At 36.5% G+C, this 15,708-nt stretch overlaps 1 protein-coding gene across 2 annotated transcripts in view; it reads left to right on the top strand.

Moving 5' to 3' along the window:
- Window positions 1-15,280, top strand: part of CEP162 (centrosomal protein 162) — an 87,344-nt gene extending 72,064 nt beyond the window's left edge. For both annotated transcript variants that reach the window (XM_067011408.1, XM_067011409.1), the window contains exons 25-27: window positions 536-634; window positions 5,719-5,853; window positions 13,752-15,280. In XM_067011408.1, the coding sequence (XP_066867509.1) occupies window positions 536-634; window positions 5,719-5,853; window positions 13,752-13,961 (444 nt within the window). In that variant the 3' untranslated portion in view covers window positions 13,962-15,280. The remainder of the gene's footprint in view (window positions 1-535; window positions 635-5,718; window positions 5,854-13,751) is intronic.
- Window positions 15,281-15,708: the final 428 nt, after the last annotated feature.

Raw genomic sequence — 15,708 nt, 5'->3', positions numbered from 1 at the left:
TTAGAGAAAAGAAACATGAATTTTTACTGTTTTTGCAGCTTCTTGATGGAAGTATTTACTTACGTACTTCAGTTTCTTTGTCTAAAAATGAGACTTTTTACAGATGTTAGGTTTTATTATTTTAGTCAGTAGCTCTAATAAAAGCTATCGTAATTACAAAGTACAAAGATAATATTGGCCACTTTCTTCAAAATGTTTAAACTTTATAGAAGTTGATTTTAAGTGGTATTTTTCAGATCTTCAAAAGAAAAGTATTAGAGATAAAGAAGCCAAGGAGTTACATCGTTATTAATTTATGTGTGTGGTGAATATATTAAACTTTGAAAGAAACAAAATGATGAATTTATTCAGTGAATTTAATTCATTCAATGAACTTAATTTCTGTGGCAATTATGTTAGATTTTGGCAATTATAAAATATTAGGATCCTTTTTATTTTTTAATACAAACAAGTCATTTGTTCACTTTCTTATATTTTTCAAATAATGTTCAAGGAAAAGCGTTATTAACTCAGTACTTCTAACATAATTTCCTAGGTACTTATAAAACATTTCCAAAATCAAGTTAACGAGCTGCAGGGTAAACAAGAGTCTCTTGTAGTTTCTCACGTTCGAGAAGAAGTCCTACAGAAAGAGGTAAGAAATAACCAAAATATTCTGCTAACATAAGCTTTACTTAGCCATTTCAATCATATTCATATTTCTGTATAATTCTTTAAATTTAAATGTACAAATAGAGATAACCCAGAAATATCTATCACATCAAGAAAATATTAATAAAAGCCAGCTTGGGCTTCCCTGGTGGCGCAGTGGTTGAGAGTCCGCCTGCCGATGCAGGGGACACGGGTTCGTGCCCCGGTCTGGGAAGATCCCACATGCCGCGGAGTGGCTGGGTCCGTGGGGCATGGCCGCTGAGCCTGTGCGTCCGGAGCCTGTGCTCCGCAACGGGAGAGGCCACAACAGTGAGAGGCCTGCGTACCGTGAAAAAAAAGAAAATTTTTTAAAAAAATAAATAAATAAAAGCCAGCTTTCCCCAGATGAAGCTCAAATGTTAGTTGATTAAGTTATTTATATGTTTGTATTTGTCATTGAGATTTTCTGGGCAGTAGGGAAATGGGGCGAGTTTGGTTTGGCTGTTTTGAGTTTTTAGGAGGTAAAATTGGATGGTTAAGGCCATTTCTGCATTAAGTACTAAGACTATTTAATTTGGTTAAGAAATAGGTAAAGAAATTATGACAGTGATGCTGGATCACTAAGAAGAAAATCATTATTGGAAATAGATCTTTCTAGAAACTCACCATTTTTATTACTCTGAGATTCTTTTGATTCTAGGAAGTATGAAAAACCAGATAAGCTGTGTATTCTGTTTGAAGCGTATACATATTTTTGTTATTCAAGGACTTATTAAATCACATGATAAAAGTAAAACATACAACTAATTGCATTATGGAAAGATTAATGTAAAAATACTCCACAATTATGCAACTATCTGTTTTAAAAATCTTGTTCTAGGAGCTGAAAGGCTATGTAGCAGCATTATGCATTCTTTTCGGTTTAAGAGGTACATAAACTTTGTTGTATAAGCAGTAAACGTATAGAACCTCACAAACCTCAAGTAAAATTTTTAGGAAAACAGTAAAAGGAAGTATGTGTTCATGTTTGCAAGATAAAGAGCAAGGTCAATTTTGGTCAAGTTACAGTGTTCTTAGTTTGAGAATAGCTAAATATTTTGAAAATAGAAAAGCTATAACACATGATTTTCAAGCATATTTACTGGAAAACTAAGTAAAGCACTCCATCTCTTGAATAAAGCTAATGACAGTCTGCCTTTTGGTATAAACCATATTTATCATAGCTGTTTTATCAGGGCTAATTTATTCCCTCTCTGGTGCCCTGTGTGTTACGAGGCATTCCGTCTCAGGCCAGTGGGAATATAAACCATTCCCAGCCTGTATGAGCTCCAAGAATCGTACAGGCTACTGTTTCCACTGGCTTCGAAACCACCTCTGGACAACAGACTAGGCAGTTATAGAGCTCATCTTGTTTGTTTCCTTTCTCTCATAATTACGGCCCTGCAGTGCTATTAGCCAGTTTTGGAAAATAGTTGTTTCGTATATTGTCTTTTTTTCTGGTTGTTTAAGAAATCCCTGTCGCTTACTCCACCATGGCCTCAGGTGAAAGCATACTAATAAACAGTGGTGAATTCTGTTTTATGATTTTTTTTTCTTTTCTTTTTATTTTTGGCTGCATTGGGTCTTCCTTGCTGCACGCAGGCTTTCTCTAGTTGTGGCAAGCAGGGGCTACTCTTCGTTGTGGTGCGCAGGCGTCTCATTGTGGTGGCTTCTCCTGTTGCGGAGCACAGGGTCTAGGCGCACGGGCTTCGGTAGTTATGGCACGTGGGCTCTAGAGCGCAGGCTCAGTAGTTGTGGTGCACGGGGGTAGTTGCTCCGCGGCATAGTGGGATCTTCCCAGACCAGGGATTGAAACCTTGTCCCCTGCACTGGCAGGCGGATTCTTAACCACTGCACCACCAGGGAAGTCCCTGACTGCTTGTTTTTAAAGTACTTTTATAGAGCTACGAGAACACTGAGTGATTTCAAGTTTTTCAGCATAGCTCAAGTTAGTTATAAGAGACTTTTAGTTTTCTTTGGTGGTGTCATACTTAACCTGATTTTTTTTGATCCTTGATTCCTGCATTGGTTATCTGTGCATTCGAGTAATTGGTGTCCTCTTCCAGACTTTGCAAGTTTGCTACGGCAGAGACAGTTCTTTACTGGTCAGCTCAGTTTGGGTTTCTGGATGTGTCTGCTGGTCATATCCTTGGGCTTGCTTTCAGGGTCTATTTTTGGGCAAGGCCACTGCCTGAGTTCTGAAATTGGAGGAAGAGGGATGCCACTAGCTGAGTACAGTTGGACAGGATTCCTGGTTTGGTTCCCTACCCAACTGAAGCTGTTGCCTAGCCTGTATCCAGAGTGCCAACTGTGGCTTATGATCACTGTATGACTCTAAATGTTTACTTGAACCTGCATTTTATAACAGAGGAGTCAAAATAGTAATAATAATAGTTACTGTTTATTAAGTGTTTACTATATACTAGGCACTGAAGTGTTCTATGTGGTTCTCACAATAACCCAAAACAGTAGGTACTACTATTCCCATTTTATAGATGAAGAAACTGATGCTAAGAAAAATGAAATAACTTACCTGAGGTCACCAAGCAGAATATAGAAATGCAAGCATTAGGACTCAGGGCCTCTGGCTCCAGGTCCAAGGCTCTCAGTTACTTTTTTTAAAAAAATTAATTAATTTATTTATTTATTTATTTTTTTTTTTGGCTGTGTTGGGTCTTTGTTGCCATGCTCAGGCTCTCTCTAGTTCCAGTGAGGGGGGCGCTACTCTTCATTGCAGTGTGCGGGCTTCTCATTGTGGTGGCTTCTCTTGTTGTGGAGCACGGGTTCTAGGCATGCAGGCTCAGTAGTTGTGGCTCGCGGGCTTAGTTGCTCCGTGGTATGTGGGATCTTCCCAGACCAGGGCTCAAACCCATGTCCCCTACATTGGCAGGTGGATTCTTAACCACTGCACGACCAGGGAAGTCCCATCAGTTACTTTTCTACGAATCCCCTATCAATGGACATTCAGGTTGTTACCAGCTTTTTTCTATAGTTTTCAAGTAGCAGGAAGCATTTTTGATCATATATCTTTGCTTGTGTATCCAGTTGCCTCCAGTGGATAAATTCACTAAAATATAAGAATTTTTTAAAAGTAAAAATTCAACCTTAATTTATACTCTAAAAGGTGCTTTTAAGTAGGTACAAATGAAGGGACATTATCTCTGTTCTTTGTCTAGAGCCAAATTTCTGAATTTATGTAGTTTACAAATGAATGTTTAACCTTTGAAAGGTGACTCCGTTGATTTATTCATGAATAATTGTTAAACACCTACTCTCTGCTCTGCATGACTCTAGGTGCTAGGAATACTGAAAACAAAGTTAGACAAAAATCCCTGCTCTCATAGAGCTTACGTTTTATTTGGGGAATCAGACAATAAACAAATGTAACTTTTGATAGATCAACTGAGACAACATCTGGTAAGTACTTAGCCTAGCACCTATCACATGATACTGCCATAACTCATTACTGCTTGTCCTTTAAGAGTCAGTTCAGCCACAGCTGCCTCAGGTTGAGAATCCTGTGGCCCACCTCTCCTTCAGGTTTAGGACTCCTTCACCACCTCACTGCTTCTTGGGCATCTCTCCATGGCAGCACATCATGTTAGAATTCTTTCTCTCAAGTGTGCCTTCCACTAAACCAGAACTTCCCAGCTGGTGGACCTGGAATGGGTTACCTGTGGTCACAAGATGATGATGGCTGGAAAGGTTGTCTAATGACAAACTCAAAGTCATTTTTCAATTATTAAAAAGTTTATAGAAGAGGAAGTGATATTTGACCATTTCGTATATGACAATACCTCTGACAACTTTCTTAGTTCAGTATCATTTTATGTTTTGTTTCGGGGTGGTGGGGGTGGTTTTGTTTGTTTGGTTTTTTGTTTTGTTTTACAATTTTTAGCAATCATTGTTTTGACACAAGATTTTGTTCCCCAGCACCCATCACCACAGCATGGTATGTAGGGCATCTCCCCAACCTTTCTGCAAATCATCTTAATTAAGGTCTGCTTATTTCTTTGGTCAGTGATGATATCAAGGATGTCCCACACTTAAAATGTTTAGATTTGCCTCTGATTTAATTTGCTTGTATTTTCACATTTTTTAAACTAACTTCAGAAGAGTATATGGGTTCTTTTTTTTTTTTTGTATTAGTGTTAATAAGTACTTGGGTGTTTCCATGTAAAGCATGATTGAATTGTTAATTTTATCCATTTTCATTTGCTTGTTAATTATTTTGCCTTTTGATATTAACAGTTGGCAAAGTTATCATAATTTTATGGTATAAATAAAATGCAATTAATTTTTTTTTATGAACTCCAATATAAAGATCCCTCATGTCACCTCCATTTCACTCCCTGGTGCCATAAAAATTTTACCATTTTCTCTGAGTCATGATATGAAAAAGGAGGTACTGCACTAGACTGTCATTGCCATGAGGACAGGGACCGTGTCTTTCATCTCTGCATCCTCAGTACCTAAGAGACAGCCAGCACAGAAAGAGTTCAGTAGTTCCTTATCTCTGTTTTACATGCATACATTCACATGTGGAATGAATTATTATAAGTGACAAAGTGATAAGAACCCAAAGAGAATTACAAATAGAATTATAGGGAGTTGACAAAAGAGGATCCATATTTATTGAACTCTTTCTGTGTATTGGCTGCTTTAAATGTATTATTTAATCCTCAAAGTAATCACACTATTAACAAATACTTTGAAACAAGGCTGAATACATCAAAGAAAGTGCCCAACTTCATTTTCAGCACCACAACCAGCCTGGCATACGTGGGAGGGAGAAAGTGGTCCAATCATCTGGAACCTTTTGGAATGTGAGGTCACTTCAGAACAAGGATGAGCCTTTACTTTCTGGACCTAGGGAATGAAAGCTATTATTTTAACAACTCCAGATACCTTTGATGTTAACAAGAAGCCTCTTCCCTAAAGAAATTATATACAAATATTCAGTGACTGTTCTTACTTCTTGTGGCTGCCTGTTAAAAATGAATTATTTCCTTACCATAGTTTCCCATTTATTTCATATCTCAATTTTAGATTACAAAACTCTTGGAAGAATTGAGAGAAGCCAAAGAAAACCATACACCAGAGATGAAACATTTCATGGTCTTAGAAAAGAAAATTAAACAGATGGAAATGAGACATGAGCAAAGAGAGCAGGAGCTTCAACAGGTGAAGTAGTAAATCACTTTTACATATTTGTACACTTCTTCACATTTAAGTACCTCCCGTTTGCTATCGTTTTGTCATCCCTAGCAAATTACTTCTTAAAGTATTTCCATTGTATATTGATTTTATTAAAAATAAATGTATAGCTTTTAAGAGAAAATAAGACTAATTCTTAAATACCTGAAGATTGGTTTGCCTTATATCTACAGAAATAGAGTAACAACTTTTGTATTCTGTTCTTTATTGTTGATGGATGCCTGAAAGTTAGGCATTTTACCTTGGGAACAGTGCTCTTGGGAACCGTGTTCCATATTTAAGTCATTTCAATAAGTGTTAGTAAGAAACAGGCTTATATTAAAATGTGATCACTTAAAATATTATTTGCCTAGCACCAGTAACATTGGGATTACTACATGTAGCTACAAACAGATAAATTAACAGAAATTAAAATGGGCAGAAGGGCTTGATGTGTTTTTAGGCACTAGCCTTGGTCTTGATATTTAGCTTTGCTTGAACAGTGTATTAGTCTGCTTGGACTGCCACAACAAAATATCAAACTGAGTGGCTTAAAAGACAGAAATCTTCTCACAGATCTAGAGGCCAGAAGTTTACAATCAAGGTTTCCAGCTGGTTCAGTTTCTGGTGAGAGCTCTTTCTGACTTGCAGATGAACTTTTTTCTCCATGTGTGCTCTGTGGGGTGGAGAAGGGGGAGTAGAGAGAGAAAGAGCTCTCTGATGCCTCTTCTTCTGAGGACACTAATCCAGTCTAACTAGGGCTCCACCCTTATGACTTAAACAATATGTTAGATGAGATGGACTTAATATATATAGTATATTGTATCCAAAAGGAACAAAATACATTTTCGAGCACACATTCTTCTCAAGCACACATGTAAAATTCTCCAGGATGGATCATATATTAGGCCACAAAACAAGTCTTAATATATTTAAGAGATTAAAATCATATCATCAGGCATCTTCCCTGACCACGGTGGAATGAAACTGAGAATCAGTTACAAGAAGAAAACTAGAAAATTCACAAATATGTGGAGTTAAATCACATGCTGCTAAACAACCCATGGGTTAAAGAAGAAATCAAAAGATAAATTTAAAAATACCTTGAGACAACTGAAAATGGGAACACAGCATACCAAAATTTACAGGATGCAGCAAATCAGTCCTGAGAGGGAAGATCATTGCAATAAATGCCTGCATCAAGAAACAAGCCAAAGACAAAGCGAATTTTTAAAACAGCAACAAAAAAGCAATGTGTCACATACAGGGGAACCCCCATAAGAAGATATGTAGATTTCTTAGTGGAGAGTTTGCAGGCGAGGAGACAATAGATTGATATATTCAAAATACTGAAAGAAAAGACTGTCAATCAAGAATACTATAGCTGGCAAAGCTCTTTTTCAGATACAAATTAAAAAGCATCAAAAAACTTGAAAGAAAAGCTCAGGGAGTTCATCACCACTAGACCTGCCTTACAAGACTCCTAAAGGGAATTCATCAAGTGGAAATAAAAAGATGCTAATTAACATCATAAAAATATATGAATGTAGTTATAAAACTCACTGGTAATGCTAAATATATAGTCAAAGTCAGATTCTGTAATATTGTAATGGTGGTGAATAATTCTCTTACAATTCTAGTATAAAAGTTGAAAAAACTAATGTATTAAAAATAACCATAACTACATTAGTTATTGCACACACAGTATTAAAATAATGTAAATTGTAACAGTAACCTAAAATTGAGGTGGGAAGCAGTAAAAGTGTTAAATTTAGTATGCTATTGAAGTTTTTATCAACTTAAAATAGGATGTTATAAATATATCACATTTTATGTAGGCCTCATGTTAACCACAAAGGAAAAAATCCTGTAATAGTTATCCAAAAGATTATGCTAAAGGAGTCAAAGCATACAACAACAAATCGCTAATTCACAAAAGGAGACTGGAAATGTAAGAAGCAAGCCCAGAAATAAACCCACACACATGTGGTCAATTAATCTATGACAATGGAGGCAAGAATATACAATAGAGAAAAGAAAGTCTCTTCAATAAGTGGTGCTGGGAAAACCGGGCAGCTACATGTGAAAGAATGAAATTAGAACATTCTCTAACACCATATACAAAAATAAACTCAAAATGAATTAAAGACCTACATGTAAGACCAGATACTATAAACCTCTTAGAGGAAAACATAGGCAGAACACTCTGACATGAATTGCAGCAATGCCTTTTTGAATCTATCTCCTAGAATAATGGAAATAAAAACAAATGTAAACAAATAGGACCTAATTAAACTTAAAAGCTTTTGCACAGCCAAGGAGACCATAAACAAAACAAAAAGACAACCCACAGAATGGGAGAAAATATTTGAAAACGAAGTGACCCAGCAAGGGATTAATCTCCAAGATATACAAACAGGTTATGCAGGTCTATATCCAAAAAAACCAACAACAACCCAATAAAAAAAAATGGACAGAAGATCTAAATAGACAAAAGAAGACATACAGATGTCCAAAAAGCACATGAAAAGATGCTCAACATGAGAAATGCCAATCAAAACTACAATGAGATATCACCTCACACCAGTCAGAAAGGCCATCATCGAAAAATCTATGAACAATAAATGCTGGATAGGGTGTGGAGGAAGGGGGATAGGACCTTCCTACACTGTTGGTGGGAATGTAAATTGGTACAACCACTCTGGAGAACAGTATGGAGGTTCCTTAAAAAACTAAAAATAGAGTTATCATATGACCCAGCAATCCCACTGCTGGGCATATATCCAGAGGAAACTGTAATTTGAAAAGATACATGCAACCCAGTGTTCATAGCAGCACTATTTACAATAGCCAAGACATGGAAGCAACCTCAATCTCCATTGACAGCAGAATGGATAAAGAAGTCATGGTACACACACACACATATATATATATATATATATATATATATAGTGGAATATTACTTAGCCATAAAAAAGAACAAAATAATACCATTTGCAGCAACATGGATGGATCTAGAGATTATCAGACTAAGTGAAATGAGTCAAAGACAAATATCATATATCACTCATATGTGGAATCTAATTTTTTTTTAATGATACAAATGAACTTACTTACAAAACAGAAACAGACTCACAGATTTCAAAAAACAAACTTATGGTTACCAAGGGGAAATGTGTTAGGGAGGGATAAATTAGGAGTTTGGGATTAACATATACACACTACTATATATAAAATAGATAACAACAAGGACCTACTGTATAGCACAAGGAACTCTACTTGATATTCTATAATAACCTATATGGGAAAAGAATCTGAAAAAAAAAGAATATGTATAAATATATAAATGAATCACTTTGCTGTACACCTGAAACTAATACAACATTGTAAATCAACTATACTCCAATAAAGTTAAAAAAATCAAAAAGGAACAGTGAAGTCAAAAGGCTGCTCTAGCAGCACATGTATTGAAACCTTTGCATATTCTAGTGGAGACTTATTTCCTAGATTAACAGTACAGATGCTTGTAAGAAGATACAGGGTAATGTTTTTTGGTTTTGTGGGTTTTTTTCAGAATTGAAATTACAGAACAAATTTAATGCTTGTAGCGCTTGTGAAAGTGACCTTTTAAACCTGTGTTTTTCCTTTCTATTTGGAAGCTGCTCTCAGCTCTGAGTTCTATTATAGTGAATATGAGGGGAAACCTTCATGACCCACTTAGGCATACTTATACTACCAATATTACCACTGTCAATGTATAGAAGATGACCATATCAGGACATAATTATTTCCAAAAAGGCATATATTCCTTGTTTAAAAAAAAATTAGCAAACCAAATTCAACAGCACATTAAAAGGATCATACACCATGATCAAGTGAGATTCATTCCTGGGATGTAAGGATGCTTTAGCATATGCAAATCAATAAATGTGATACACCACATTAACTCAATGAAAGATAAAAATCATACGATCATTTCAATCAGTGTAGAAAGAACATTTGACAATATTAAACACTTATTCATGATAAAAAAAAAAGTCTTAACAAATTAGGTACAAAATGAATGTACCTCAACATAATAAAGGCCATAGATAACAAGACCACAGCTAACATCATACTCAGTGGTGAGAGGCTGGAAGCTTTTCTGCTAAGATCAGGAACAAGAAAAGAATGCTAACTCTCACCACTTTTATTCAGCATAGTACTAGAAGCCTTAGCCAGAGCAATCAGTCAAGAAAGATAAAGGCATCAGAATTGGAAAGGGTGAAATAAAATTGTCTCTGTGAATGACATTATTTTATATATAGAAAATCCTAAAGACTGCCTAAAAGCTGGTCAAAGAATTCAGTAAAGTTGCAGGATACCAAAATCAGTATACAAAAATCAGTAATGTTTCTATATACTAGCAACAAATTATATGAAAAATAAAACAATTCTATTTACAATAATATCAAAAACAGTAAAATACTTGGAAATAAATTTATCTAAGGAGATAAGAGATCTGTACACTGATAACTATAAGACATTGATAAAAGAAATTGAAGAAGACACAATACAAAGGTGTTCAATGTTCATGGATTAGAAGAATTGATATTGTTAAAATGTCCAAAGCCATCTATAGATTCAGTACAATCCCTGTCAAGATTCCAATGGCATTTTTTTACAATAATAGAAAAAATCTGAAATTTGTATGGAACCACAAAAGACCACAAATAGCCAAAGCAATCCTAAGAAAGAAGAACAAAGCTGGAAGCATCTCATTTCCTAATTTCAAACTATATTATACAAATACATAACTGTAGTAATCAAAACAGTATGGTCCTGGCATTAAAAATAGACACATAGACAAATGGAATCAAATCAAGAACCCAGAAATAAATCCATGCATACATTTCATAAGGGAGCCAAGAATACTCTTTGGACAAAAGACAGTTTCTTCTATAAATGGTTGTGGGAAAATTTGATATTCACATGCAAAAGACTGAAACTAGACCCTTACCTTACACCACACACAAATATTAATTCTAAATGGATTAGAGACTTAAATGTAAGACCAGAAACCATAAAATTCCTAGAATAAAATATAGGGGGAACATTCCCTGACATGTCTTGGCATAGATCCTTTTTGGATATGACACCTGAAACACAAGCAATGAAATAAACAATAAACAAATGGGACTACATCAAACTAAAAAAAGCCTGCACAACCAAAGAAATAATCAACATGATGAAAAGGCAACTTATGAACTGGGAGAAAATATTTGAAAACCACACATCTGATAAGGAGCTAATATCCAAGATATTCAAGGGACTTACACAACTCAAGACCAAAAAAAAAAAAAATTAAAAATGGGCAAAGGACCTGAATAGACATTATTGCAAAGAAGATATTTAAATGGCCAACAGCTACGTCAAAAGGTGTTCAACATCACTAATGATTAGGGAAATGCAAGTCAAACCCACAGTGAGCTATATCAAAAAGAATGGCTATTATCAAAAACACAAAAGTAACAAGTACTGATGAGGATGTGGAGAAAAAGGAACCCATGTGCACTGTTGGGACTGTAGATTGGTGCAGCCAGTGCTCATTGAAGCATTATTTACATCAGCCAAGACATGGAAATAATGTTAAATGTCCATCAGTGGGTGAATGGGTAAAGAAAATGTGATATATATACATACAATGGAATGGTATTCAGCCATTAAAAAAAAAAAAAGGAAACCCTGTCATTTGCAACAACATGGATGGACTTTGAGGGCTTTATGCTAAGTCAGACAGAGAAATACAGATTCTATGTAATCTTACATGTGTACTCTAAACAACCCCAAACACGCTGAAACAAAGATCAGATTGGCAGTTGCCAGAGGCAGGGTGTGGGGGAATTGGGGGAAGGTGGTCAGAAGGTTAAAACTTCCAGTACAAGATTTTGAAACTTAACATGAGGTGACAGATGTTAACTAAACTTACTGTGGTAGTCATTTCACAGCCTTTACATATGTCACGTCACTACACTGTATACCTTAAACTTATACAGTGTTATGTTAGTTATGGTTAAATGCCGAATTTCAATATATAATAGACATCCAAAATTTTCAAAATATAATGTTTAAAACTTAGAGTTGAAAATTCATACAGCATTTTGTATTCCGCTTAACTCAAGCATGTGTTTATACAGTATTTCTGAAATTCTTTTATTTTAGAATTCTGAAGTTACTCTGTAGCCAGGCAGAATTGTAAATAAAAATTTTATTGGGCGTCCCTGGTGGTGCAGTTGTTAAGAATCTGCCTGCCAGTGCAGGGGACACGGGTTCGAGCCCTGGTCCAGGAAGATCCCACATGCCACAGAGCAACTAAGCCTGTGCACCACAACTACGGAACCCACATGCCACAACTAGAAGCCACGGCACTGAGAAGCCCACACACTGTGCAGCAATGAAGACCCAATGCAACCAAAAATAAATTTTAAAAAAAGTTTTATTGCAGAGGTTCAGCGGGTATAATGTTTGGCAACATTATTGGCTTTGTTGTCCTAACTAGTTGTTTTTGTATGTCTAGCCTTCTGTGGTTTGAAGTGCCTGTGACTAAAGATTCCCTTATGATAAGGTATTTTGAAATTATAAGAACAGTATTATAAGTTACTGGACAAGGTACACTCATTTCACAGTTGAAAAAAATTGACCCACATAAGCAAGGCAGTCTAGTGTGGTAGTTAAGAGCAGGGACTCTGAGGCCACCCTGCCTGGGTGTGAATCGTGACTCTGCCTGGAGCGGGTTCTGTGTGAATCTAGGGCAGATTAATTTTTTGTTTATTTGTGCCTCTCTTTCCCTACCTGTTAAATGGGGATGAATATGTAGAATATTTCCTAGTGTGTTGGCAAAATTAAATGTTAACATATGTAAAATGCTTAAAGCCAAGCCTGGCACATGATAGATGTATGTGCTTTTTTTTTTTTTTTTTTTTGTGGTACGTGGGCCTCTCACTGTTGTGGCCTCTCCCTTTGTGGAGCACAGGCTCCGGATGCGCAGGCCCAGCAGCCATGGCTCACGGGCCCAGCCACTCTGCGGCATGTGGGATCTTCCTGGACTGGGGCACAAACCCGTGTCCCCTGCATCGGCAGGTGGACTCTCAACCACTGCGCCACCAGGGAAGCCCCCATGTATGTGTTTTTATCCTATATAATTCCTGCTGCTACAATGTATGGTTCATTAATCACATGTGTTGCATTAAAACTGTCTTGATTGCATCCTGAGTACTGTTCTTAAGAACAGCATTTTAGGGACTTACCTGGTGGTGCAGTGGTTAAGAATCCACCTGCCAATTCAGGGGACACAGGTTCGAGTCCTGGTCCAGGAAGGTCCCACATGCCACGGAGCAGCTAAGCCCATGTGCCACAATTACTGAGCCAGCGCTCTAAAGCCCACAAGCCACAACTACTGAGCCCACATGCCGCAACTAGAGAAAGCCTGCACGCAGCAACGAAGACCCAATGCAGCCAAAACTTAAATTAATTTTTTTTTTAAATTCTTAAAAAAAAAACAAAAACAGCATTTTGGGGATGTTTGGATTCATTCCAAGGTATTGGATGCTTTAAATGGTACCCTTCCCCTCTCACCCCCACCATGGCTTAAAAGAAAAAAGACTAAACTCCACAACTCCCTATCAGAATTAGATATTAAAATTCCCACTTACTCTTCACTTACAAGCCTATTGACCCAGCCGGGCCCGTTAGGTGACGCTCCCCTCTCTCTGCCTCCCTCCCCTCTGATACATAGGTCACAGGTTTACCATCATCAACATTGTCCCACTTGAGCTCTTTGAGGCTATTAGAGGTTCTTCACCCACACTATGAACTCTAAAAGTAATGTGGCATTTTAAAATTTGCAGATAATACAGCAGACGCACCAAGTAGTAGAAACCGAGCAAAACAAAGAAATTGAGAAATGGAAAAGACTTGCACAGTTGAAGAATCGTGAGCTGGACAAGTTCCGCACGGAGTTAGACTCGATTTTGGATGTTCTCCGAGAGCTGCACCGGCAGGGGGTGGTCATGCCAGTTGCTTTGGCAGAAGAAGTAAACACAGCAGAGTATTACTAGAAACTCACATGTCATGTGACCTCACAGAAAGGCCTGAAGATGGACGGTGGATGGGGTCTCTGTCAGAAGGAGGCTTTTGAAAAAAGTGTTACAGTATGTTGCCAGAACACAAAAGCAACATTTCAAAATAAATTACCTTTTACCAATTAGGAGGGGGGAAAAAAGAGCAGCACTAATGGTGTATTTTACTGAAAATCATTAACCAGTCACATTTTAAATAATTTATGGACAAGTCCCTTTTTGTCAGGTGACTAGAACTAGTGAGATTTATTGCAAAAGGTCTCACACGCTAGATATGCAAAGAAAACAAAGTTGCAAATACTCTGCCATTATTGACTAAGCGTGTATTCTTAATTCCTGGCCAGAAGAACAGCTTCTCTTTCCCACAGAGACACAGGAAGGAATGTGAGCACAGAGGCCCGGACAGTCACCAGAGTAGTGGCGCTTCCGTGATCATTTTGATGAGAGTTGTAACTTCTGTACAAGTAGATAGGAAGTGAACTCTCATGTTCTCCCAGATTTCCACTCCTACCTCTAGGTGCCTCATTTTGCACCTGATATAAAAGTGCAAAATATATTTCACAAGTAATAGGGGAATTTGATTTTTTCACTGTTTTAATCTTTCATGCTACATGTCTTAAATGTCAGTCCCTTTTTTGTAACTTTAAGGTTATAAACAGAATATAACATTTTTACTTCATTTAAAAAGTAAATATATGTTCACTAGAAAAAATTAAAAGCATGCATAAAGGTAGCCAGATTATTCTTTTATTTACAATTTCATTTCCAAAAGCAGATAGTGGGCATATAAGATAACTGGTAACTTAAAGCTGTAGCTACTTTGTTTTCATATGTTCTGGATCATGTGAGCCACATGTAATTTTAAATTTTCTAGTAGCCACATTTAAAAAGATGAAAAGAAACGAAGTTAATTTTGGTAATTTATGTAATATATCTAAAATAACAATATAAAAATTGGGTTTTTACATTCTTTTTTTCATACTAAGTCCCCCAAATCTGGCAAGTTTTCCATTTATAGCACATCTCAGTTTGGACCAGCACATTCCAAGTGCTCAATAACTACATGCCAGCAAGTACAGTTCTAGAATAATCATTACAAAGTAAAATGCTTTATAAAAGACAGTTGAAATAAATCTTAGTGAAATTATAGGTAGCAAATGTGAAATGTAGAAATTAAAGGAATGCAATTAATGTCCAGAATTTTTAATGTCCCTTTCCTAAGAGGGTAGAAAGCATTAATTATAGTTTGTTGTTTTTTATATGAAAGAATTTTAAGTTATAAACTATTTTGGTTATTATTTGAGTGTGCTTTTGTCTATTTTTTTTACCTGCAAACCTGCTAATTTATAACTATACCCTGCCCCTATTCATCTTTTTGACTATCCATGGGCCGTTCGTTCTAAGCACAAACATAGCTGATTCTGAGACACAAGAACTACAGACATTAAACAGATTATCACTTACAGAGAAAGTACATCCTATTTTGATGAGGACTCCATATTCTATTTTGGAATAAGCTGTGCACATGACACAGCTTCAGTTTTACAGAGTAAAGGTCCATATGTACTATCAGAACTATTAGTTATAACTAGAAACCTTGGGGACCATATCCCATCCCTTAGTTATTGCACTGAGGGTCTAGGATGAGAACACAGAAGGTGGACACATTTAGGCCATCTTGGAAAGGAAGGCTTTTATGAAGATTCAAACTCTAGAAATTATCAGT

The sequence above is a fragment of the Kogia breviceps genome, chromosome 13 (genome assembly GCF_026419965.1).
Source record: "Kogia breviceps isolate mKogBre1 chromosome 13, mKogBre1 haplotype 1, whole genome shotgun sequence".
NCBI classification, from domain to species: domain Eukaryota; kingdom Metazoa; phylum Chordata; class Mammalia; order Artiodactyla; family Physeteridae; genus Kogia; species Kogia breviceps.
Note: the sequence above shows the minus strand (reverse complement) of the source record. Positions and strands in the feature narration are given on the sequence as shown.